The sequence below is a fragment of the Camarhynchus parvulus genome, chromosome 1, assembly GCF_901933205.1.
Source record: "Camarhynchus parvulus chromosome 1, STF_HiC, whole genome shotgun sequence".
In the NCBI taxonomy this organism is placed as follows: Eukaryota; Metazoa; Chordata; class Aves; order Passeriformes; family Thraupidae; genus Camarhynchus; species Camarhynchus parvulus.
Window position 1 is genome coordinate 101,141,261 of NC_044571.1, and position 27,490 is coordinate 101,168,750.

General features: G+C 38.9%; 2 protein-coding genes across 6 annotated transcripts in view; one reads left to right on the forward strand and one right to left on the reverse strand.

Annotated features, from left to right (window-relative positions):
• GABPA (GA binding protein transcription factor subunit alpha) lies at positions 1-27,488 on the reverse strand. 2 transcript variants are annotated; one of them, XM_030971513.1, is made up of 10 exons: positions 27,081-27,488; positions 23,187-23,287; positions 19,988-20,132; positions 19,041-19,125; positions 14,652-14,897; positions 10,906-11,100; positions 10,107-10,163; positions 8,982-9,122; positions 7,482-7,674; positions 1-2,872 (listed from the first exon to the last, which is right to left on the reverse strand). In XM_030971513.1, the coding sequence occupies exons 2-10, from the start codon at positions 23,261-23,263 to the stop codon at positions 2,644-2,646; spliced, it is 1,368 nt and encodes a 455-aa protein (XP_030827373.1). In that variant the 5' UTR covers positions 23,264-23,287; positions 27,081-27,488; the 3' UTR covers positions 1-2,643. The 2 variants fall into 2 exon arrangements, with proteins under 2 accessions (XP_030827373.1, XP_030827381.1); XM_030971521.1 differs by lacking the exon at positions 27,081-27,488 and adding an exon at positions 26,787-27,076.
• The window catches only part of ATP5PF (ATP synthase peripheral stalk subunit F6), a 5,098-nt gene continuing 4,675 nt past the window's right edge, over positions 27,068-27,490 (forward strand). Inside the window, exon 1 of one of the 4 annotated variants that reach the window (XM_030971572.1) lies at positions 27,068-27,375. The gene's annotated coding sequence lies outside the window, so the exon portion shown is untranslated. Of the gene's footprint in view, positions 27,431-27,490 lie in introns of all 4 variants that reach the window. The other 3 variants (XM_030971564.1, XM_030971590.1, XM_030971616.1) reach the window with 3 other exon arrangements.

The window sequence follows — 27,490 nt, forward strand, 5'->3', positions numbered from 1 at the left end:
GTATAACATTTTTATTTTACTATATTGACATTTTATCCACAAATACTTTATAAGAGTAAAAATAGAAAATAATTGTTTCATGGAAAATTACAAAAAAAAAAGGCAAAACAAAGAAATTTGTAATAATTAGCAGAGTATAAGTGTCTTTATTTAAAGAGTAAAAAGTATGCAAAACCCCTTCTGTTTTACAAAAATTGGGAATATTCTATGTTTTCCTTCCAGGAGTAACAGAAAATCCTTTGACAATATATTCTACATCTTTTGTTTTACTGAAGACATCAAGTTAGTCACAGATTTCTCCCTCAACTACAGACAGCGTGATAATAATTTTATACCACTTGAAAGGTTCTTTCTTTACTAATTAGAACAGGGTGGAAAAGCAGATGGAGCCACAACAAAGAACCCCAAGGACCATTACTCCTACTGAAAGGCTGCAAAGCAACAACAGGATGTAACCACAAAGAAAGGATGGGAGCAGAAGTTTGCCCCATTGGATTTACCATGGAACAAGAAGAGGCAGGGGAATGAAGTATTGATACTGCTTTTCAATTTTGCTGTGTGTTTACCCACAGTCCAGTTTGATATAGAAAGCTAGTATTTTAAGCTTCTTTTCTTTTTATCCTGTATTTTAACTAAAAATGCCTCTCAAGAACTCTGCTGTCTAGAACCAGTGACTTGTACTGGACTTGTGTTTAGTCAAAGAATGTTGTTACAAGCAGAGCTGCTGCCCTCAAACATCAACTTCACATAATTCTTGGTTAAGCAGACCTGCATCTCCTGCACAAGATGCCTTCAACACCAATCAGTAACACCAACTCTAACAGCAAGAAAAGGGGTGATGTTGACCTTTCAGGACAAATACATTTACATTTTTTGCTCAGGGCTTACAGTGTTTTTTACAAGCAAAATGATATCAGCATGCTCAGCAGATGGAGTGCTGTAAGAACTCAAGGATGAGAACAACAGTAAGAGTTACCAAAAGAATCCAGCAAAAAACCTTTGATTTTATAATCATGTCAATGATGAAAAAACACAAGTTAGAAATCTATGCAAACTTTCTAGTCAAGCAAAAACTATCTGCACATGAGCATCCACCTACAAAAAAACCTTGTCCTCAACACATCTTGAGGATACACACAAGTCTTTGTATTCTCTGCCTTCTGCCTGCAAGTGTAACCATTCCTGCTCAGCTCAAGAGCAGCAGCCCAGTGCTCTCACTGCTCAGCACAAACACACTTTGTTCAGAATCTCACTGTTCAAGGACTTCAGATTTAAGGTTTAAGAGTAGCTCGATTCCTAACAGAATTAAAGCTCTTCCCTTGTAATTGTTAAGTGTTACCAGAGGGGGTTTAATTTCTAAAAAGTTGGTGAACATCAATGCTGACATAGTAATTGTGCTGTTTATTAGCAGGAAGAGGCAAAAGCAACCCCCAAATCATACCGTTCTCAGGCATCAAAAGAAGCAGTCTAACAGACACCAGTATGGAAACTCAAAATCTGAAGCCTACTTTTTTCTGCATGTGTAAGTTTGCAAGGAGCACTGAGTAGCTCAGAATTCAGGATACATCCCAACTGTTTCTGACTCATCATCCAGACTTCAAATTGCACCCAGCTCTGGAGCATGCATTTGGCTTAAGAAGCTTCAAAAATATCACTTGAAGTTCAAAGAGAATTTAATTTTAAATAAAAAGTACCTCTTTGTGGTTAGTATACGTTAGACTGTACAATGATTGGGAAATTAAACCACAGTTCTCTGTAAAACTATTTTCAATTTGCTTTCTGTTCCTAACCAGGGACTACTGACTGTGATTAACTTAAGTCTTTGGATACTAAGGTTGACTACCATGCAGGTATAAGCACCTTGCAGAACACAGCATTGATATTCCCCACCAAAACAATCTACTCTTTGGGTGAGGGCTGTTTTTTCAAGTTTTTGAATTACCTGATGGGGAATGGCATGGGGGGAAGAAGTTCACCTTTGCTTTCTGCCTAATGGCTAATGTCAAGTATGTATTTCAAAACAGGTATTTGCCCTCATATATGTATATTATGTGCATACTACAGTGAAATACTCATAATTGGCTTTTCACCTAAGCCACATCTAAACCTGGATCTTCTTCTTCAGCACTGATCTCCAGTTAAGTCTAGTCTTAAGAGTCCTTTGCTTTTAAACACAGAAGCTATTTTAAGAACTTGATGCTTTGTAACATTTAACATGTCTTTCAGCTCCACTTGATTAACAGAATAACGAATATATTGTAAACTTTGAAAGCATCAAATGCCATTTGGTAGTTCAGCAGAGAACAAAAGACTGGAAAAGGCTGCATTCACATAACTGATCAGCCTGGGGACTATAGGGACTTAATTTTTGTTATAAGTGTTGCAAAAATTACTTTGCACAGCTGTGGTCACAGGCTCCACCTCTCACTAGCTGCAGAAGTTGGGGTGATCCCTTAAATTACATTAAAATATATGCTGTTAAAAGATCCAAATTTATGCATGTCTGAGTTCTTTATAGAAATTCATGCTCTATACTGTACAATCAAGAAACAAAAGACGTTTCCAATTCTGATCAAGGTAAGAGCACCAACTGCTCTGGTTATAGAGGAAAGGCCTCAGGTTCCCACTTACAGGTCCCAGTGCTTAATTATCTTTCTCTGCTTGCAGGGATGCTGTAGCCAGGGCCACTGCTGTAACTGGCTGTGCAATGCCATGGAGCTGCATCTTGGCCAGTTTCTTCTGCTCGCACTCCGTGACCAAGCGGTTCAGCTCTGCTGCGCTGTACCCAATCAGAGTCTTCAGGTCACACACAAATTTGTACACAAACCTCTTGCCCTGCACCTTGCAGATCATGTCTCCATCGTAGTAATACCTGCAAAACAGAAATCAGCAACAGAGAATTTCAGCAATTATCTGCAATTTTCATGTGCATCCATTACTTACTCAAGGTCACCAGAGACTAAAATATTATTCTTTTTCTCACTGAGATTCTCATAATTTAATATTCCAAGATATTGCCTAGGCATTTTCTTATATAAGAAAAGGGAAGTGTTGAAAATTGTCTCAGTACCTTGGTATATTAAGGAGAAATAAAGCACGGTAATTATTTTACACGCTACTGGAAGCACCAGTTCAGGAGTAAGTCTTGGAGCAGTTTAAAAACAGCTTGTCAGGGAAGATGCCTTATAGGTAGTGCTTTGCCTTAATAAGAAAATACTGTCTTTCCCCATATTATGGTCCTTTGCTTTGCCTTTCTGAAGAAAAAAATTAATGCTGGAAACAGGTTGAAAATTACTAAGCAGTTTCTATCATATGAAAGCAGCTATTCTCTCCATACTGTCTTCAAAGATGGAAATAAAACTATAAAGGCATGGGTTGGATTTGTGGGGTTTTGTTGGTTTAGTTTGGTTTTGGGTTATTTTGTTATCATTCATATGCTGTCCAAACTACATCTTTGCCTTTATTTACAACTAAAAGTGAATTCGCTAACTATAAATATCTTTTATATTGTGTGACAAAAGAATTATCAGATGGGGCAGAAATACAGTGAGATAACAAGGTCTACATGAATCCCCCCCCTTGACAGTTTAGGTCACACCAATAAAACAGAAGTTAGAATTTTGCAGTTTTGTTGTTGTTCTACTCTCACTATAAGCTTTAATAGAATGTTTATAACATTCCTCATTAAGGAAACTTAAGTGACCGAGACATAACTTGGATTTGATGGGCTTGAAAGCTTATGATAAATTGGAAAATAATAAAAACTCAACCAACACAACTCACACAATATAATTTCCTCAAAACCATCATCCAAATATAGAACAAATGAACCCACATTTCTTGACTAAAACTCAATCTTGTGACATGTTCATAAAGCAAAGATGATTCTTGTTCAGTAGCAAAATTAAATCAATTAAAACACAAACTTCTGACTCCTAGCTCTAGTGGAAAAGAGGTAAGTAACTAAGAATCCCAGCAAATTGTTCAGATGTCCCAAGTTCTGGAATAAAAAAGCCTTTTAATTTCTTACTTTTGAGGGTCAGGACCTAAGCAGCAGGACCAAAGACAGATGAGAGACAGGCTGTGTAGAAAACAATGTTGGTAAATCTGCTGGTTACTGAGATCATACAAGAAACCACAAAGGTCTGTCATGGGGTACAGGAAATGTCAGAGTAGCTTATTATTTCTCTGTGGGTAAAGACAGTGTGCTTTGTTTACTAAAGCTCTCCTTCAGCTTACTCCTGAATGACATAAAATTATAAAAAAGCTTCCTTTTCAGTCCTTCTCCTCACTCTACCCCTAAAACTACCACCTGCCTCCCTCAACTCCTCCATTTCCTTCTCTGCATCTCTATGCTTACTCTTGGCTGCCACTACAGCTTCCACCCAGCAATCCTCCATGCCAGCCCTGTCCTCCAAAATATCTCAGCACCAGCTGAAGGAACTGCTGGAATGCTGTCCAGCACATTCAGCCCCTTACTGAGGTTTAGTTGCAGTGGGTTGAATGAACTCTGTAAACACGAGGGTGGGATCATAATTTATGGTCAGCTTTGAAGCAGAGAGTCTTGTAGTACTGGGCAGAATTGGAGAAGAATGAGCAATAACCTGGTGTGTCCCTTGTGTATGAAAGGGAACACTGGGTTCAGTGTGGGAACACTGGGCAGACTCTCATGTTGAGTATGACAGGGTAGAGGACATAAAGAAACTGAGCTCTGCTCACTTGGGCAATATGAAGCAGAAAAACAAAGTTTGCACTATATGGCCATCGCGTATATCAAGTGGCAGGGGTAATAATTTTTTTAAAGTTTGTTAACTCTGTAGAAGCATTTCCATTTATTGTACAATCCCATATAATCATTCCTATCTCAATAAATGCTGTAGAAAAACGTTTTAAAAAACTGAATATACTTTGAATGACTTAGTCCACATTACTGACGTGATCAGAAAGGAAAAGGATCACAAGAAATTAGATCATGTTTATATGAAGGCCCAAAACATACAAGATTCCCACATTTCATGCTCGAAACACCCAAGTTAAAATCAGTTAATGTGGCAAGAGGACATTTTCAATACTATGTTGAATGTATTTCTGATTACAGCATTTGCCTACTCAAAAATACAGAAAGCTAAAAATACATAAAATTAAATACCCATACGAGTTCACAAAGTTACTGAAACATTCCAAGACAAATGGAAACTTTGTTTCAGAATACTACAGGAGACTAATTATTTTTCTTCAAGTCTCACCTCCCTACTGCATAACTAAACAGACCTGGATTTTTAGAACATTTACCAAGATACGTATAACAAAAAAAAGCTCCTCTTCCCTTTCTGCCCCTCTGCCCTAGCTTCTATATGCCTGCTTTTCCTACAGCCGGGAAGAAGAGCCAGCATATTTCTCAATAATACCAACATTATTTCCTGTATTAATCAATAATTGACACAGTGATTTCAATACATTAGTAAATGAAACATATAATCATTTATTAAACTTCAGCTTGGCAACAGTGTTTGTCATGGAGTAGCAAGTCATTAAATATCCCTTCAGACATTAAGCTGTTAGAAAACATGTCAATATTGATGCAGCTGCCAAAATGACACCAATTTGATGAATTCTGTGATTCTGTGACTAAAATATAAATGTGAAACTTTTCTAATAGTGATTTATGCAAACCGGTGTTTAATATCCCACTGATAGGAACATCATTCCAAAGTTCTTCAGCTGCCTTTGGCATCTTCTGTGGAGCTTATTGATGAAACCCAAAAACATCAGCATGGTTTACATAATTTTTATGTATCAGAAGGTTTTCACATATGCCTTTAGTACACAGACTCACAGATACACAGGTTGGAAACACGGGAATGGAATTGGAACAATACAGGCTGGGGAAGAGCTGTACTGGAAAGGTCCAGAAACCTCCTCCAGCCCTCCAACACAAGAGTGTCTGTGATTCTATGAAAAAATTAACATTCTCATTAATATATAAATAATGCAAGAACAGCCATACAAGACCAGACTAAAGATCCATCTAGAACAGGAACAGACTCCAAGAGACTGAAACAAGAAACAAGACTCCAAGAGACCTAAGGAAAAGCATGAGAATAAGCATCTACCAATGCTCCTCACTGCTTTTAGTGACCTGAGGCTCAGGAACTCTCATAATTTGCATCTTTCAATACCTCATACTGTTCAAAATATTTGTTTTTCATTACTTTTTCTACTTGTCTGTCAAACACATAAAATAATTCTGGCATCCTCAGTGCTGTGCCTAAAGAAGTTCTAAGACAAAAGGGTATAGTTTAGCTGTGTATCTCATGACTGTCAAATGCTAATTAAACACTTTCTAAAAGGGTAAAGAAAGCCAGAATACGATACTTTACCATCATTTCTTACAGAGGGATTTTCAAATAGAAATTGATATTTTTATATAATGCTAGAGGAGTTTACTTCAAAAAACACCAATCAAGCAAACAACATATATCCAGAAGTGAAAATGCTAGTAAGTAAAACACAGACCCTCAATCAAAATGCAACTTCACTCATACAAAAAGAATTTCTAAACCTGCTTGAATAATTTGCAGGATTAGGCAAAAACCATCTTTCTTGAAAACAAATCAAGAGAAATATATTTAACAATATCAGAATAAGAAATCAGAAGTTCACTCTCAACGATTTCAAAGAACGTGAATGAATTTTCAAATTATTATAGAGGCTAAAATAATCAGGGAAAAGTAGTTTAAAATTCAGGTAACTTGCACTCTTCCCCCTCCTCAAGTACCTCACCCACAGTGAATCAATAATACAAGTCCCTTTTATCAATGTCAAAGTTAAAATCTCTATGAAATGAAGATACTGAAACACTTCCATTTCTTCAGTTCACTGTGATGTTGGAATTGCAACTGTTGGAACATAGCTGTCACCTGTATTTTTCAATTTAAGATCCACACAATAAGAACAATGACACGAAACAATGACTATTTGAAGTTAGAAAAGGTTCTTACATACAGAAAATCACTAACAATCACAGAGAAGTATCTGCTTTATTCCATAACAAGAGCAAGAAGAACACAGACAATAGAACATAAAAATAAGTTAATAATTCACATATTTCTGTATCTTTCATCAATAATCAATATTGCTTGGCATGCTACTAAAAGCATAAATATTGAAGATAAATAAAAAGCAGGTATATTTCTGGAAGCCAGCAACCCAAATTAATGATCTTGAAAAAAGAAAACTATTTTCAAGAAGTTATTCTACTAGCTTCTTTAAAAATGAAAAAAAAAAAAAACAAACCCCAAAACAAAGGCAAAAAGCCCAGCAAATACCTCACCCCTAAGATTAGCGGGATCTCATTGCAAGGACCAGCTTCAGAAGATTTGCCTTTACTAAAAAAGCTGCAAGTTTTGCATTATGTTAATTAAAAATGAGGCAGCCAAATGAAAGCAAATCATACCCCATGAGTTCCTTCAGTTTCTTACCTCAAAGCCCGACTAAGCTTCTCGTAGTTCATGGTGGGCTTGTTCTTGCGCTGTCCCCATTTCTGTGCAACCAGTTCAGGCTGGTTCAATTTAAACTCTCCTTCATCACCAACCCAAGAAATACAGTCCCGAGCATCTTTGTCTGTGAGAAGTTCTAATAAAAACTGCCACAGCTGGATCTGGCCATTGTTCCCTGTTAAAGGAATAACAAGTTTCACTGCTAATTGTCCTTTTCGTGTTCCACTCATGGCTAAAAACCTGCAACCAACATATTAAAGCAGACCAGCACAGACTATATGATGGAAGGAAAACTTTCATTTAATTAATCCCTTCTAATGATTCTTTTGCAAACATTTTCCTGCAAAGTCATTAGTACCCATTTTTATTAAAAAATTTACGAATACAGGAAAAAATTAATCAAGATTTCACATAAATCTTCCCTTACAACTTAAAAAAACACAACTCCCCCACATAATCATTTAGAAGCATATCTGTCTTTAAAATAGAACAGATTTATCAAGAGCTGCTCCTCTTCACACACACATATGCGTGTAATAACTGCTTTTTTTAAAAAATTTGCTCTCAAATTTTCAACATGAAATATGAGAAACACAAAAGAAACCCCCAAATTTCAGTTTACATCAATGTTGCATCTTTCACATCCAATAGTTAAGATTTTTTTCTAACTCAAGTAGCCACAGTTAGTAAAATTCCTAAATTCTCAGTGAGATAAAGAGAGCAGATCTGATGACTAAAGAGAGAAACACACAGTATTCCTCACTAATGTCAGCCAATAAAACCTTGGCTTTAAAATTCTGAATGACATCCTTAGAGGCCCTTATAGAGTCTAAAACAAATAAAAACTCAAGGAGGAAGAGAAGGAAGGATTTAACAGAAAAATTAACAACATTAAAGAGAAGCAAAACAAAAATAATAGCAAGAAAAAATAAAGAAATTAATAATCAAAGAGTATGTACAAATAACAGTAATACCAAAATTAAGCTGCAAATTTAGTGCGCAGTTTTCCAGACATGCATTCATTTAACTAAAAAAGAAATATGAAACTTTATAAATTTTGAAGCCACCAGACTGGGGAAGAATGGAGGAGGAGCACAACAAACAGTGCAAGTAGCAGCTAGGCTACATTTTACAACATAGAGTTTATTTTCTTCCCTTTCTACAAATAGAAAGAAGCTTGAATAAATGCTATGCAGTGATTTGAGAGGACAGATTGTTAAGTGATGGGGAAATATATCCACTTTATTTGCTGCAGGATGGAAAAACTGCAGCATCGTGTTGACATGGTGCTGTGTGAGCTGACCAACCTGCCAGGGCTGCCTGTGCTTACCACAGATTTTTGTACCTATGGCTCCCTTCACACCACTCCCTTCACACAGACCCTACAAACCTCACATTTGGAGCTACAAAGACGTGTCTCACCAAACTGTAATTCAAATGAATGGTTCAGTGCATTAGCATGTAAAATAATGGAGGCAATACCTGTTCTGTTCCCAGGGGAACTCCTATCTTCCCCGGAGATCCTTGGAGCTCTCTGTACTTTGGCTGCTTTTGCACTGCTGTTTATCACTTTGATGGTGGTGGGGGTGGCAGGCTGTACGGATGCTGGTATAATCTGCACAGCTGTAGAGCAGAGAATGTTGCAGAACATAAACTATAAATTGTTTGCACAGAAACAGGCATATTTTATTCATTACCTGCATTATCATAACATCAGGAAGCTAGTTTTTTCCTTTGCTAAAAAGGCACACTGCATTAAGTCACAATGCTAAGAATTAATTAAAGACCTTTTTACACCTCTTATATGAAAATTGCAGTTTTAGACTCATTGCAGAAGTGTCACATTACAGATAAAACACCAGTTTTAATTTATTATCATGTGTATTACATGCTTCCACAAAAAGAATACAAACTCTCTCAAGCCCTTGTTTTGTCTTCTTGCTGTTCCCACCTGATCTGCCCTAATGCCCTTTTCTCTACAGTCACTGCACCACATGCCCCACTCAAGCTGGCTTTAACTAGACACAACCACAGGATGTAATAAACAGTATGTCTATTTAACATATAAGATGCTTATAAATCATCTGAAAATTATTCATTTTAATAACTGATGACACAGCTTAGCTGAAAGAATGAGTTTCAAATAACTGGAAAGTTACTTTAATGTATTATTTCTAATATTGGTTTCTAAGTAAGTCATCTCTTCTCACAGAACCCTTCAGTTTTTGGAAACACTTTTTTATTTGAAATTAATATTTAAATAGATCCATTCATTAATGCAGTATATAACCTACAGCTCTGAAACAACTAAAAACCTCAAATATGCATCCTAGACAGCTTATTTCAAGAAAGTGAAAAATCTACCATCCAAAATGAAAGTTATAAACTTCCATAGTTCAGGTCAAACACTACCTTTCAGCCAGTAACAAAACAAAGAGAAACTCAATGTTATGTTTTGAAGTTTAAAATATGTCCTCCTCCCTTTCCCAAGGAAAATCTCTCTTGAGTGATTTTCTAAATGTTGCACTATCATACATCTGAACCACAGTACAGTGCTAAACCTGCACACAGTGAATTGTGCGAATTACTGCTGACAGAAGTACTTACGCTGATCAATTGTAACAGTTGCTATTTCTCCAGAGTGCTCTTGGCTAGCCAACACATCTACAGATTGGAAAAAAAACCAACAGGCTTAGACTTAACCTGCAAATAGTAAGTCACCTGAAGATCAAAAACTTTCTTATTTCATAGAGGAAAGAAATAAAAATTTGGTATCAGTTTGCAAGAGACATGTACAGTTCATGGTCGTACAAATGGAGATATTTAACATCTATCACTCATTTTTAGAAGGATGTACATGGCAAATTTCCACTAGCTCTGTCCTCAAAAACCTTCTGCTCTATTATGTAAAGTAAGACAGAATTAGTTATCAGTCTGGCAAGTTACCTCCAAGTATGGTACATCTGAAATGCACATATATTTATTATGCTACTGCATTATGCACATACAATGCATCACTTAGCAGCCATGTTGTGCACCAAGAATTTCACTTCCCGTTCCTAAAAATCTCCACTTCAATATGACACAGAAATGTACATTTAATAACTCAAAAATCAATACTTAATTACAGAACTAACAAATTCAGTGGATGCACAAACTATGAAGCTTTATAAAAACAAAGGTGGAATAATCATTCACTACCTTCCACCAGTTATGAGGTTTGATAAAAGACAGGCAGTGTTTAGCATGCAGACAATGTTTCATAGCAGCAGACATTCTAATACCTTCTCTTATACTGATACCCTCGTTTTTACCATCAACATCAAGTAAAGGAAAAACAGCTGCTCATAACTGGTTTCATACTTCAAGAAAAAAGTCTTAAAAAAAATAAAACAAACTGCCATACACTTTCGAAGAAGTTCCAGGTGGCTCCAGAGGATTTCTCCCCGTGGGACACGCTGGAAGAAATCTTCTTGGCTGAGGTTGCAGAGATCTCGCCCAGGAATGCTGAGTGCATTGAGGTCGATGTCAGTCATGCTGAACTCCTTCATCACCCACACCACCCAGTGGAGCACCTGGTCTGTTGACCACTGAACCGGGTCTGGAAAAGACGGATGAAACTGCAAATCACCTCATCATACACTGCAAGGTTATTATATAATAACTTCCGTAAGAGTAAAAGCACAACATCAAGAAGCAGAGTTACTGAGACCAAATCAACCTGGAAAGTTGGTGACTGCACTTAAAATGGTGATGGGATGGTGTGGGTTGGTGGGTTGATGGAAAAGGTGACAGAATGATTTTCTTTAGAGGAAGTTTTTACTTCAGATCTATGCCTGACATATCTCAAACACAAAAAAAGAATTTTCTTCTTCCACAGGTCTTTAGCTTCAAGAAAACAGTACCCTCTCTCACAGAAGGATACTCTCCTTCAAAAATATTGATCAGTTTGTGATTATGACAAAATACTACATTCTAAACTCATTCACATCATCTCAGTTTCTGCTGACAAAAACCACCACTGGCTATGTCTGGGATGGCATGATTTTTTTCCCAGAAGTCCCTATTGTGATGTACTTTAGGTTGGTGACCAAACCACTATTACTAACACTGAGATGTTTTGTCCGCTGCTGAGCAGCACTTGCAGAAGCCACGAAGATGTGGCTTAGCCCAACAGAGAGAACATAAACCACAAAACTAGCAAGAGAATTTCGAAGAGAACAATGGCCTTGAGCTGGCTGCAGCCCATGTTCTCCTTCCTGGCCATTAGGAACACCTAACCTTGTGATGGTGAGTATATTATAGACACCTGTACAGGGAATCCTGTTGGGATAGGGATTGGGATTGTGCAATGTTCTGAAACTACTGTATTCATTCAAGTATATCTTACCTCTGTGCTGGGTTTTAATGTACTTTGTATCACTCTACTAAACCAGAAATCCCATGTAATATCAATGATTTTCAAGTAAATCTGATATTCAGTATTATTCTAGATATTCCTGCACACATGGAATATCTAGAAGAACAGACTGTCTCATCAGACTATTGGACTCCAATACAATGAGTTTCTCATTCAGCCACCCCAGGGAGTAGACAGGGGCTGCACACGAAACTGAGGAGGGACAGCTGACCTCAACTGACCAAAGGCATATTCCACACTACAGGGAATACTGAGCAATAAAACTGAGGGCCAGGTTTTTTTCAAGTATCCCTTGCAGAGAGCCTGTCTGAGCACTGGCCTACTGCAGGTGAGTGATTGCTTCTGCCGGACCTTTTCAGCCAGACCATCAAGTTTTGGGATGTTAACACTGGATGCAACATATTAAAATATGTCAACAGGTTAAGAACAAGAAACTAACGTAGGGACGTCTACTTTTCACTGGAGCAGACTGATTACGTATTTTTAAATTCTGATATCCCAAGCAGATGTCACCTTTTTTTTTATTTTAAGATTTAAAATTTTTTATTTTAAGATTTAAAACAAATAAAATTAAGCATTAAGAAAAATTAAGAAAACTAAGATTTAGAGAAAGCAAAGTATCCTAAGTCTATAAACATTTATCTAGGAGCTACAAATTTAATTTTGGTTAAGAAAGAACAGCTACATGGTATCATTTTTCACTAATGCTATCTAAAACAATGGAATGTAGTCCTGTGACAAAGACACACCACAAGAGGGTTGATCTACCAAACATCAGCAGCAGTGAGCTTCCATCAAAAAGCTGCTAATTTGTTCTCATTGAGAGAACACAATCTGCATGGAAAGAAAAATCGTTACTTTCTCTAACCACTCCTGTGGTTTCCAAGCTTTCTGCTGCTCTGTTTTCTGCATTTATTTCTCATAACAATTAATACTTCCCGTCCTTCTAGGTACCAAATATTTGGATTCCAATAGCAGAAATACTTGTAACAGAAAAATATTTATAATCTTCAATAAAATCTGCCCAAAACATAACATAAACATAAAACAACATTTTAAAGACCTGCTAAATGCTAGTTTTCCATTTGCAGCAAACCCGAGAAGCCTGTAAGACATTGAACCACTACTTTTCTGGATGATTATTTATTGACTAGCCTTGACTCTTAACATCAACGCATCCTGTCTTCTGAGAAGATTCAATAAATAATTTTGGATTATAATGTATAACCTAGGGGGCACTTTATTTCAGCCCAAGTCCCTGTAATGTCTACTCAGAAAACATTTAAAATGTTATCCTTTTTAGGGGTGTAATTTAGCATATTTTTTGATATCAAGAGAACACTATTTTTCATAATCTACAGATCGCTGTCATAATGAACTAATATGACTTTCCTGAAAAATCTGCACTCCTATGGCCCAAAAATGATCGAACTTTTGAAGCCATAGTTGTGGGTCATAGTTTTCTTAAAGCATCAACATTATTAAAGTTTATTAAAAATATTATTCAACATTACAACATTGGTTTAAGTAATTTTATTCTAATATTAATGTGACAGCATGATGAAAAGTATTAGTCTGCTTCTGATAATCCCTCATGTTTTTTTTCAAACATTACACATTAAATCCCTGATTATCAACAGACATAACACGAGGAAAACTATTTTTGAAGTGCTCACCAATGAGAAAACTAAAAAGACATGAAATAGTCTTTGCTTTAGTTATCAAAAATATGCTCAAAATATCGGGAAGCTGCATGTCCTGCAAAGACCCGTGACTTGACTGGAATTCTTAAATCCTTCCAAACTTCCCCCAGCCAAATATATTCCAGTTTTACAGGTCTGCTCATATAGAACAGCTTCCTGAGTATGTCTTGACAGTACATTTCTGCCAGTCATAAGAAGCAATTCAGCTGGATAATCTCCCAAATATGATATAGGTTTACATCCCACAGTTCCAGTTCAATCTTAAACAGACATTCAGAGATATTTTTTAAGGAAACATTAAAAGAGCAACCTGCTACCTAACAACATTAACTCAAAAAAAGATGATCATCTAGAAGAATATTTATTTTCAGTTCTGAATCATCTTCCTCCAGTATGATGAAGTCTAGCACAGCTTCTCATACAAAATCTAATTTAACAGAATATTCAGCACCCTCCAGTCCATGAACAATTTGTTTCAGCAACTTTACAGGCAATGCCCCAATACCAAGTCTGCTAAATTCCACACATACCTGAAGAGCTTTATCACTAACACACAAATTTTTAAGGAGGGCAGGAAGGAAAGTGCTTTCTAAAAACTGCATTGACAAGGTAGTTATGGCACAAAAGCACTCATTTAATGAAACTAATATGAGCATTCATTTTACTTCTTGGTTTTTAGAGTAGGAAAAAATCCTTCCCTGCGAGAGGGGTGAGGCCCTGGCACAGTGCCCACAGAAGCTGTGGCTGCCCCATTCCTGGATGTGTTTGAGGTTAAGCTAGATGGTGCTTGGAGCAACCTCATCTAGTAGCAGTTGTCCCTGCCAATGGCAGGGGATTGGAACCAGATGGTCTTTAAGGTCCCTTCCAAGCCAAACCATTCCACAATTCTACAATTCCCTTATGCAGATGATTTGCATTGAACTAACCCATACCACAGTTTTCCTCCTCTGAGGCCCTTGAGCACCAACCCCACACAGCACAGACGGGACCAGGCCCCAGCTGGATGCACCCACAGCTGTGCACTGTTACCATAAGGAATTCCAAGGCGCTCCTGCTCCTTCCGGTAGCCTTCCAGTGCTGCCGCCCACCGCGTCACCTGCTCTGACGTTTCATCTGAAATTGTTGCAATATGTTTTGTTCCATCCAAGGTTATCACTTGAGCTTCCTCAACAAGGTGAGCTTCAGCCTCTGCATGATGAGCATCTGGATCAATCACAACCTCCACGGTCTCCACAGGCTTCACGATTTCCAGGATGTTCAGCTTGGGCTCTATCCCTAAGCATGGAAACATCACAAAACTTAAAGACAGTAATGCAAATATGACAAAAAATGTTGTTTTAAAGTTTTCTGATTAGTAGTGCTAGCAAACTCAAGAAAGAAGAAGAACTAGCAAACTCACGAAAGAAGCAGGACACAGGAGTGTCATCAAATTTCTCTGAGTGTCCTAAATTAAAATTACATACTCTATCATAGAGCATATATTTTAGTAAGGTGAATAACAAAGCTGTCCCTCCTTCTTCCCCCAGTATTTCAGCTTCCCGTTCTATTTAAGTGATCTATTTCACAGATCTTGAACAGAATGGTCAGCACGTGAGCATAAAGTACAGTATTTTGGTCTGTAAGAAATATACCATATAAAAAAGCCCAAAACAAATAGAAAAAACAACCCCCAAAAGGACCCAGAACAACTATCCAACCATAAGGCACTTCTTTCAGCATTTACAATACTTCCCTGATAACTCTGGGGTCTATACAAAGCAGTTAACACTTTCTTTCAGTACTCTGAAGCAGGCAGTGTGTTAAACAGCAAGTTAAAAGAAACCTAGAAAATTCTTCTCATCTTAGGCTTCATCAGCTATTAATGTTTTGGCTTTTTGTCTGTCATTTCGGGTATTAGATCATGGAGCTAACAAGACATGTTTGCATCTACTCTGCAGCAAGAAAGGACACATTCACTAATGCTTTGTATCATCACTTTCTCTGTTGTCTTCTGAGGTCTTTTGTCCAGCTGGTGCCTCACCAATTTTCATACATTGTACAGAAGATTTTTCAAAATTATTTCAATTTTTGAAACATACAATTTTCATTATAATGCCAACAAGCACACTTAAGAGATTTTTATCAAACATATTTGCACATAAAAAAGAATCCTTACAATTCTATTTTATCATGAGTTGGAAAACCCTGACTCTGGTTAGGCTGATGAAAGGAGGATTCACAGAACATCATATGGCCAGAGTAACTTCAGTATCTTGTACCACAAAGATATTACTTTGTATCCTTCCCGTCTAACCTATATTAAAGCACAGCATGAGATGGTTCTGCAGGTAACAGCCCTAAATGCCAAATCCACAGTCCAGTCATAGTTTGTAAGGGAAAACAAATGGAGTATGCACCTGTATTACAAGTAAGAAAAAACAAGTCTTTTTCAGACAAGTATTCCTCTAGATTTTAATAGGCATTCAGCTTGAAAAAATATTAGAAAGGGAACAAATACTATAAAGATCCTAGAGTAGGAAACTAAGTTATGTGAAATCAAGGACGTGAAAACAGATGTTGACAACCAGTAAGTGGTTGATTAGATGAAGAAGGAAATATGAAGAAATTCTTCATTACTTTTTTCTTCTTACTTGGGAAAGCGTTTTATCTAGGCCATGAAAAATTAATATGCACAACACAGGGTCCCTTCAAAATCATACAAAAATGGGTAAGGGAAGCTACTAAGGGTTAAGATTCTATTTTTGATCCTCAAAAAAGAAAGTAAAGAAAAAAGAGATACAGTTCATTATCGCTCAACAAAGTCATAAAACTACATGTCAAAAGAACTTTGCGCTTCATCCACAATACAAACATGGAGATCAAAGCAATGAGTCTCTGTAGAGGAAACACCTTGTAAGTAAAAATGTGAATTAACAATCTGCCATCTAACTTACTGCAACACTAGAACAACATTAATTCCCTGGGTTTGCCTGCATCTCTCCTCACATCTCTTCTCCCTTTGCCTATTGCATAAGAGATAACCAGTTCCAGATTCCCATCTCTCCAACCACAGGAAATGAGTTAGGGCAAGGCAGAGCACCATAAGAGTCTTACTAGTAAAATGAAAAAATAGGAATGGTATTTCATCTGCTGTAGAATGAAATGCTATAAAAGAACTACACTCAATTTCAACTACAGAAGAAGAACTATGTTCCACCCATTGTCTTTGAATTTAAAGACAGCTCTTCAAAACTTGGTAGAACATTTGAAATGACATAGCAGCTTTCCTTCCAAGAAATAAGAGTGTCCAATCCACCACAAATATTAGCATCACTGATTACTCTTAGTTGAATTCTATACATTACATAAGCGAGGGGAAAATAAACATAAGTGAACGGAGAATCTCTCAACACCTCATTTATGCAGGTAAAATATGAGGATGGAGTAAGAAGCCATTTTTTCCCATCTGGCTCAAAGGAGTACTGTGGTCAAGAGTAACAAGTCCATTTTCCTGTTAGTGATGCAAGTATCTTCCTTTCGTTTATATGCATGCTATTTGTTTTCTGATATTCTGCCCTGCCATGTTTTACATGCCTTAACAAAAAAGTATCTGATGAGTAACTAAAGTATCAAGGCCTGAAAAACAACACTGAGGAGTGTTCCAAAGTGACACAGAAGTGCTTAATATTTAAATGTTTCTTTTTAGATGGGAGGCAGGGAGTGGGGGAAGGAGGGGGAAAGAGAGACAAGGTGTGATGGGGACATGGAGCAAGAAGCTCCTTGTGTTATGTGATCATGAACCTCAGTTTTACATTAAAGGAAAAAAACGAAACACAGGAAGAACATTGTGGTGGTTTCAGTTTGAAACTGGGTGGAAACACCAATTTCATGTAGTGGTTTTGGTCTGCCAATTTGAGATTTCGCCAATTTTGAGATTTCCCAGGCAGCACATCAAGGAGTGTGATGGGTTCAGCATTAGCAAACCACCAGTGCACTCACTTCCTGGTGTGAAGTAGGATTAGGAGAAAGGCAAAGCAGGTTCAAAATTTTAAAAGGGTATAAAGAAAAATTTATTAACAATAACTAAAAGAAAGAGTAGTAAGAATCAGAACAAAACCTCCAGAACACTTCTCCTCCCCCAAAACCTTTTCTTTCCCACTGACAATATAAAGAAACAAAACTTAAAATTTCAGTCAGTTTACCACCTTTAGAATAGTCTTTCTTCAGTTCACTTAGGGAGAGAAGCCCTAATGATAGTAAAGATGATAGCAAAGATATTCATCACTCACATCCTTTTGAAAATGGAAGTCTGAGCACTGAATACTAGAAGTTACTGGGCATGAATTAAGAGCAGTGATTCTAGTTCCCTGAAGGATATTTCCATTCTATTTTATAAGTAGAAGGGTAGTACACTTCCCATTACATATGGGGAACTGAGGACTCAACCTAGAACTAGTCACCTGACACTCAGCATTAAATGCAAATTGTCTTACTGAAGATTGCTAATACAAAGAAGGAAAGTTTTCTTCTATTTAATCTACAATGAAGCTAAAAGGAAACAAAAAGTGCACCCCAAATTTTGCTCATCTATTTTGCTGATGTAAGTCAAAACAGATAACTAATCTACTCCTGTACAAACTCATCTCTGTTTAAAAATACAGAAATAAACGCTTGTAGCTGTTGCCACAGCTCAATATGTACATTGTCTATAAAGAGTGGTGGCTGTCTGGCTGTCCTTCCACTCAAGACATATGGAGAGGCAAAGCAGAAAACCAGGACAAAAAGTAAAACAATGAAGCTGCTAGTTCCTGAGAATCTGACAAGGGGAAATCCTGTCATACCAGATAATACAAATAAAAACTGTGCCTTAACAAATCCATACCCAACTGGTTAACGTTCCTTTTACACAACGGTTTATTCTGACTTCTCATCCAAAGAAAACAGACAATAGACAGTGATCATGGACCTTGATAGGGATTTTCAGTTAGCTTCATTTACTTTCAAAATATAATTGTTCCTAAAGCACAGAAGCTCACTTACCTCACAGGGATGAAACTGCCACCTACCTACACAAAAATCTTTTGCCTGCATCGATATTTGGTCTGATATGAGTAACTACTCAACCTTGAGGAAAAACTCATACTGTAACTGATGCTACTTGACTAAGAGTTGTTTGGGTTCTGGATTTGTGTTTAATTTTGGTTAGTTACAAAAACGATATGAAATTCCTTTAAAAACATCTCAAATAGCATTAGTGCATGACATTTCTTTTAATTTTACTACTTAGAACTACAGTGTACAATGAAAAAGACATTCTGAAGCTCTGTGACCATCCATTGATTTTCTCAATTTTACAGCTAGGAATAGGAGATTAGGTTTACTCACAAGTATTTGTGCAATATTAGTTTGTCTGTACAACAGACAAATGTAACTGCTTACCTTGCCTAGATATTACTTGTACACTGAGTTGCACTGTTCCATCTGTTTTCACTCCTTGATCAAAAAGGCTTCGATCTGGGTCCAGCTTGATAAAAGCATTAAAAATTAAAAATATGTATTAGTCTCATAGATAGAATAAACTTGCTCTCCTTTAAATTTTAGAAACATTGGGTGCCTGCAGCAAATTTTCTGAGGAGCCATGCAAATATTTTTAGTACTGTCTTAGACATAGTACATAACAGAAAAAAATTTATTGTATTTGAAACTTGCCACTCTGGTCTGTTTAAGATATTTTTGCCTACAGGAATATTTTTTGACCTAAAAGAAGTAATGCAATAGGAGGAGGTACCTTCACTACCTGAAAACTATCTACAGTTCCTTCTCTGAGTTTTTAACACCTTTGTGAAAAATGTTTATCTTTATAACAATATCCTCCTGTTGTTTCTGGAAAAGCCACAGATGTTTGATTGTAACTTCAAATAAAACACAAAACAGTTACACTGTCTAACATGTGCCAATGCCTGTAAAAATGGGGAGGGGGGATTTCTTGAGTAATGCTTTGCTACCTCTATACCTCAATAATACAGAAACCTTCTCATTTAGATTAAAAACAAGATTAGAATTATGGAAGTTCTGGCAGCAACAAATGATGTGGGCTACCTCAAGAGAAAGTAGCATGGTCATTGCCCTCACTCTTCTTTCACTTGTCAAGGTGGTGTCTTAACTTCACACCAGGAACTCCAAGAATATTTTGATTGTATTAGCACTGAATTAGTGTGCATATATTAAATGGTCTGATGATAATGAACCTGACATGAAATGAAACACTTAACTGCAGTTAATATTCCACATGAAGCATGAATTGCACAGACAATGGAAAAAAGGGAAAAAGTATGTAAAACACTACTCCATTACGAAGTTAAATCTTTCATAACCTTTCAATTTACCTGGATATCTTGCAGACAAATCTCATGTGCATCCAAGGAACACTGCAGTCTGGGTTCCAGCAACTTCTTAAGATTTCCAATGGGTTCACTGATGTCAATAGCCTGACTCACAAATTCTGCGGTGGTGTAGCTTTGCTCGACAATGCTTAAATGGCAAATTAATATAATAAATCATTACTTACAAGTTAATAGAGCAGGTACAGGAAAGCTTAATAAAAGTTGGAAGTAAACCAGATAAAAAGTAATACTGACTCTGAAGTCTTAATATCATGCAGTATTGTACTGCACTGAGTAGTTTATTCAGTTATTATTTTGCACTGAGTGGTTTGTTTTGTATCACAGGGTTTGCTCCATACACCCCTCCAAGTCGTGTGGTGTTTTCCCCTGGGTTGGTTCCTCCCTTCACCCCCCTCATCAGTTGTATCCCATTGGCTGTAGTTCCTTTCCTCCCCCCAGGTTTAAAATCTCCTGCCACAAGGTACACAATCTCTTTCCTCTCCCAGACGCCATTTCCTCTCCCGGGCTCCCTCTTTTCTCTCCTGGAGTTGTTCTACATTAAAGCTGTGGGACTTTGGTCCCGAGCAGAAAGAGCAGCCCTCGTCTTTTGCTTTTGTCTTTATTGGTGTTGCCAGGGTCCAGAGCTAGCCCAACTGATCCCCCACAAGGTGAAAACTGACAGTGCAATATTAGTTTGAGTACTCTTAGTTTGAGCAGAGTCAATTACTAAATTTGGTCTCATTGATTTTACAGTTGCGTAATTCCTCCTTTACCCTGTCACCACTAAAAAGCTCAGGTAAATACCAAGATTCAGATCACATTTTTCAAGACAGTAAGCCATATGTTGTTAACTTGCATGTAGAGTAAACTAATTTCATTTGCTTTGCCTGGACAGTATTTAAAATATATTCAAGTTAAAAGCAAACACAGAAACACACACAGGGAAAATAGAAGGAAAAAAATGCTCACACCCATACAGAGCAACTTTCCATGTCTTTTCACTGGTCAGTACAAGAATAATAAGCTTAAAACATAAAAGGAGCAACCAGAAGGAAGGAACATGGAGCCTTGAAGGGACTATTAGTCACATGACACGGTTGTCCCCCACTACATCAATGACAGTATTGGCACAAGCAGTCAGAAATGTCATTGTTATGGGACACATGTTATAACAATGACCTTACACAGTCTCTTCATTTACACAGAAGGAAACCAGAATGTACACAGACATAGTCTAAGTGGTAAAAATGCACAAGGAACTTAGAACAGTAAGAAACTAGTACATGCCTTTAAATCAGTTCTCAAGAATAGATTCTTAAAGAGTAGTTAACCTAACCAGCCTCAGTTCTTTCTACCTGTTGGAGACTGAAATGTTATGGTATATGGCTTAAACATCTTTATGAAGGACTTTTGCCTATTATAGCAAAAGTGGGTAACAAGAACTGCACCACTGCACCCTGAATAGGCCTCCTGACTTGAGGAGGCCCTCACTGCAAGTTAAGACAGATAAGATAAAGTGACCCAAGTCTGGGCTCGGGGAAAAGAATACATTCACAAGAGTGTGATAACTGATACTCACTTCTAAAATTTTAAAAGGTATATTAAAACCTTATCAAAAATACAAAAGAAGACTGAATAAAGAAAATACTACAGAACCAGGATTTTTTCTACCATGGGCTCATCTACACAATGGATGTTTTGCCTTTTAACCCTTTAGCCCCTCCCAAAGTTCTGTCTATGGACTGCTTTTTCACTGTCCAGTGGTGGAGTTAACCTCTTTACATCTTGATTGGAGGTCAGGTGCCACCACAGTAACTAGCTTACCCTCCCAAATGTCTCGTGATAATAATGCAAGGGGGGTAAAACATAATTATAAAACTTCTCTTAACATATATATAATATTTGCCTTTTGATTGTGAGAGCCAACCATTGCATTACTTATCTATCACAAAAGGATTAAGCCTTAGGGGTAGAAGCCCCAGATTTTTCTGCTGCCAAGCTCCCACAGATCCCTACACCAAAGCAGGGAAGGAGGAGAGGTTTTGGGTGTGTGGCATGGCCTCTGGCCAGATGCAGTGAACACCCATCCTCCACCAGACAGACTGGCCCAGCTGTGGGGCCTGCCACCCCTGGAAGGCCACATCTGTGTGAGGGACAACTGAGGGGGTGTCATGGCTCATCAAAGACCCCTCACCAAAGGGGTCCCCAGACCCTGCACTGTATGTGATCCTACATGATGCAACAGATCCACAGTCTTGCAAGGGACAGTGTCAAACTTGTCCCCCTGCCAGGAGGTACCTGTGTGTTCCCACCTGCCCAAATGTATATTACCATGGGATTCTCTACTTTTCAGCAGGGACCCTCACCACCAAGAAGACAAGATGGAGGGAAGCAGGGAGATACGTTGGGACCCTTGGAAGGGTGATATGCTTCTACTTTTGTCACTCTCTCTAACTCTGCCTCCCATCTCTTTTTCTTTCTCTTTACCTCTTTTAGTATTAAATAAAATACATCATTTTTTTTTGTATCAACATCTAACCTCATTTGGTTTTAATTAAGTTTTGGGTTATATTTCAGACCTTTCTGTGTTTGATCTGTTTTATTCTGAGAGAATTAGTTTTCTTTGCTCTTCTGTGCTTAGACCAGAATGCAGCACTATCCTACACATTAACTGATGCTCTGAGCTTCCAAACACAGTAGTGAAAATTAGAAAGGAAGCATACAAAACTAAAAATCCAGGTTGAGGTAATTAAATCAGAGGGTATCCTACTTCAGTATGTACAGTTTCAATGGCCCTAACAATAGTACAGTAGATACCGAGCATCATTTCTGCCCTGTTAAAAACAAATCATCCTGTACAAATCCTGCATAACAGTAAAGCAAAGGACTGGAGATATAGAAAGGTCCATCTCAATTACAGAAGGATCCACTGAAGCTGAAAGGTTTGCAGCACATACACAGACATACTACTAGAGACATGAAAATAGGAAAAGTAAAGGACTAATAACACAGCAAGAGATAACCAAAACAGTTTGGGATTTAGATAATGAAGGTTGAGGAACATGACAGCACTATACTGATTTCCTATAGCGGCTACATCTCAACTTCTGGAAAACCACTGTTTAATCAGACAAGAAACAGAAAAACTAATTAGTCAATTAATTGCTGCCTAAGGATCCCAAAAAGCAAAGACAGTACATACCTTTCTTCAGTGCATTCCTGTTTCTCAGTTCCATCAATCTCAATTTCTATCAGCTCCTCTGCCTCTCTCTTAGTCATGGCTGCAATGTCTTAAGAACAGAGCTACGAACAGAAAAGAATTTTTTGTGTAAGTCACAGACCAACAAGACTAGACAATACTTTGTGTCCTATCACACATTTTTAAATCAAATACCAGAATAGCCTTTGACAGCCAAAAATAAATCCAAAACCTGATTCATATTTCACAGAATATATTACTATACCTCTTCTCAAATAAATGTTCTAGAAGCAAACATGGGACTATTAAGACATTTGCACAGAGTCCAAAGCCTCCATCTCTTGGAGGCACCCAAATTTATGGATTTTTTTGTTGTTGCTACAGGCCACCTACAGCAAAGCACATCTGAAAAATCCAAACTACCTTCCTAGCATGGCTAAAAGATGCTTATAAATCTGAGCAGCATTTTACATGAAATGCTGCAGAAGGCAGTTAGGGAGAAGACGCGTGATTTCTTCACAGGCAAATAAAGCCAACAACAAAGTGTTTGTTGATTATCTCATCTTTCCACCCATGCCTCCCATAGGTGAACAGCTGATGACATGAACACAATGAATGTATCTTGTGAAGTCCCAAACTAAAGCACGATGTTAGTAATGAAATGAAAAGCTATTCTGTGACGACATTCTCACTAACACTGCAGATTTTCATGCCCTGTAGAACACTGGAACCTCTTGGGAACATGAGTGGGAAACAAACAATTACAGCACTTGGTCTGTAAGACATAGTTAGTCTGGTATTACTGTTTTGCACTAACCAGCACATATACCATATCTATGAAATATGTATGATAAAAACCAGGCCAAATTATATTAACAGTTTACAATAAATAACATCATGAATTCATAGCAAAAGAAGCACAAATCAGAAATACAGAGGAAGAAAAACAACACTGGAGAAAAAGAAAAATATTACTACTATTTAAATATCCAAAATAGAAGAGGTCACCAAGATTTCCATCCTAGAATCATCCTTTCCCAGGTACTACTCTATCCCAAACCCAACTGTTAGCAAGAGTATCTACTGAAGACAAGATGATAAGGATCTGCATTAATCTTTAAAACTTCTGAGAAGCAATAGTAGCCAACTGTGTTTTACGGCTGCTACATAAACTGTCTAAAGAAATTCAAACTACTCAGCATCTCCTTCCAAGATCAGTGTCAAGAAATCAAGTGCTCCATGTGGTTCATTCTGTAAGAAACTGCCAAGGTTAGGAAGTAAAAAACCGCCTTATCAACATCTCACCACTAGAAGCAAGCCCAGAACCTGTTCACAGATCTGGCTCCAAGAAAATCTCCAAAGGGCCAGTGTAGTGTCCACTGAATAGGGCCCCAGGAATCCAATTCCTGAATCACTTAATCTTGTGCATTATTCTCATGATAAATGGGAAAGACTGAAACACAACTTCTGAAGAATGCAGACAGGCTTAAATATCTGAATGCACTCATACCCACATGGTTACAGGTGGTCTGTCAGACTGTTAAAAAAATATTTCAAACCCAAGAGTTGAGCAATGTCTCCTGCTGAAAAATCCAAAGAAGCAAACTGATATGATAAGAAGGGGTGAATGTCTTTTCTGTATTAGCAATCAGATTAAAAACACAAAACAAAGGTAAATTGTCTTTTTTGTGATGAAGGGAATTTACCAGTAAGGTCACAAAGGGGTTAGGCTGGGATTTCTGTTGACATATTCATATATTATTTACTGAGAAAACAGTGCAAACTTACAGAAAGAACTCACCACCTTGATAGATTTCTGCCAGAAATTATTCAATACAGCTAAATGCAGAGTGATGAGACTGAGAAAATATTACTGCCCACAGCAACAGTACAGAATTAGTTAAGGCATTTAGAAGTCCCTATGGATTGGACTCCAAACTGGCAGCTGGGACTAGTAACTGCTCACTCCCTCTTCAAAGGCAGTTCATGGTTGAATCTCTCAAGCTTTGCTATATTTCCAGATCCCTGGAGGGACAGGAAAGAGGAACCCAGGCACAAAAAGCAGGTGCACAAAGAACAGGCACACAAAGAGGAAGAAAGATGGTTCTGCTGAGCACAGACACAAAGAAGGGAGATGGGTATAAAGAATAACAACATAATGTAAACACATAAAATCATTAAAGTTCACAGAAGCCTAAAGGGGAAAATTATTCAGTCTTCCCTATACTAGCAAAAAGAGATTTCTTATAATATGAACATTTCATATGAAGTCTAGCAGTTTGTTCCTACAGGATGATGCAGAGTTTGAAAGTGAATAAAGGTTCAGATGGGACTGAATTGCCTGCCCCATCCCTGAAGGCTGCTGAGAGACAAGAAGGCTCAAAGAGCCCGGCTTGCATGGAGAGTTCATGTGGCAGGAACACTTCAACAGCAGAATTTGTTCAAAGGAACATAAAACCTGTGGTTGGTTGCTGGAAGGCTCAGCCTACTGATTTCTTCTTGTTTCTACCTTTTCCTTCAACCTAACAAGCCCTAAGACTTACCAGTTAGCCAAGAAGAAAGCTGACCTCCCCTAACACACAAGAAGGCGTGTGTCAACACAGCCTTTTTCCCATGTGACAGCCCAGTGCTACTCCAGTATCTTTTACAGTAAGGAGAGTAGTCCCCCTATGCTGTTTAAGATCTTTTTCCTAGAACACAAGGAGTTAAGCAAGGAATGAGCCCACTGTGAAATGGGCACAAACTCTATGAGTAGAATTGTTTGCTACCCCAGCAGGTAATTGTGAGATGGAGTCCAGCTCTGGAGCTCACACACATAATCAGCTGATACTGAAGCCCAGTCCCTGGAGTTATTTGTGCCCCAGAGAAGCTCTGGTGTGTGCAGCACATGGTTCCTATCCATCCATATTATGCAAATTATAGATACCAACACAAAGCAGGTAACAAAGCAGATGGCCCATCCTTTACAGATCAGCTTTTACAATCATGAGCTGGTTCAGTTTTATGATGGAGACAATGGAGCAGTGAATAGGGTGGGGGAAAATCACACCAGATTTGATGTATTTAACTTCCCTACCAACAGCCTGAAGTGAGGAAATAAAGCCAAACTGGGAGCTGTGGCTGTGCATATGTACTTGGCCAAACACTAGGAAGGAAACTATACAAGATCATGGGATCAGTTAGGTTGGAAAAGACCTTCAAAATCATCATGACTGAACACCACGTCAACTAGACCATGGCACTAAGTGCCACATCCAGTCTTTCCTTTAGCATCTCCAGGGATGGTGATTCCACCACCACCTCCCTGGGCTGCCTGTCCTCTTACTGTCCAACCTAAACCTTCCCTGGCACAGCCTAAGACTCTTTATTACTTGTTTGCTGAGGAGCAGAGCCCTCCTGTCTAGGAAATGTAAAGAGATACAGGGCGCTCCCCGGGCCTGCCTTTCCCCGAGGTGAGTCTGGGGGGACTCACTCCTCATCAGACTTGGGCTCCAGTCCCTTTCCCAACTCCGCTGCCTTTCTCTCGACTCCCTCCAGCCTCTCTAATGTCCTTCTCGGAAAGAGTGGCCCAAAACTGGACACATCACTCGAGGGGCCTCTCACCACTGCAAGTGGAGAGCCACAAGACGCCACACATCCTGTTACGTGTTCGGCCAAAACAGGGTTTTTACAAGCGGGGATAAGTTTCCAGGCGCCGGCGAGGCCTCGCGATCCCCGCGGCGGGAGCCCTCGATCCCTGATCCCAGGGCCCTTCCCCGCGGCCGCCCAGGCGCCACCTCCCCGTGGGCCCCGCTTCCCGCGGCGCCTCCGCGTCGTTGTTTGAACCCGAAACGGAAATGGGACCGCGGAGCCGCCGGGAGAGAAACGGAAACAAAACACGGGCCGGGCCGCACTCACCCGCCGCCGCCACCACCCGTCCGTCCGTCCGTCCGTCCGCTCGCCCGCCCGCCGCACCGACACGTCCCGCCGTCCGTCCGCGTCCGGGAACTCCCCCAGCTCCGGGTGCAGGACCGGCTCCGGGAGCGGGTCCAGGAGCGGGCTGCGCCAGAATCGGGGCGGCGCGCAGGCCCAGCGCGGGGAAACGCGCGACACCGCCGCGCCCCCGCACGAACTACGGCTCCCGGCAGCCCCCGCGGCTCCGGAAGGCCCTGAGCCCCTTTCCCTCAGTTGGAGGCGGCTCTGTGCGGGGACGGTGCGTGCTGGGCTCTCCCGGGTGTCTTCCTGCGGCTCTTCCCGCTCTTTGTCAGGTCCCAGGGGCGCTCAGCGGGGCCGGGCAGTGTGTGCGGATGGGGCAGCCCCGGGTGTGC

Excerpts from the sequence above, each read along its gene's own strand:
- GABPA (XM_030971513.1), bottom strand. The coding sequence starts at position 23,263 with ATGACTAAGAGAGAGGCAGAGGAGCTGATAGAAATTGAGATTGATGGA. Across the intron at positions 14,898-19,040 it reads ACAAGTAATATCTAGGCAAG|GGATAGAGCCCAAGCTGAAC; the intron begins GTAAGCAGTTAC and ends TTCCATGCTTAG. Across the intron at positions 2,873-7,481 it reads AAGCTTAGTCGGGCTTTGAG|GTATTACTACGATGGAGACA; the intron begins GTAAGAAACTGA and ends TCTGTTTTGCAG.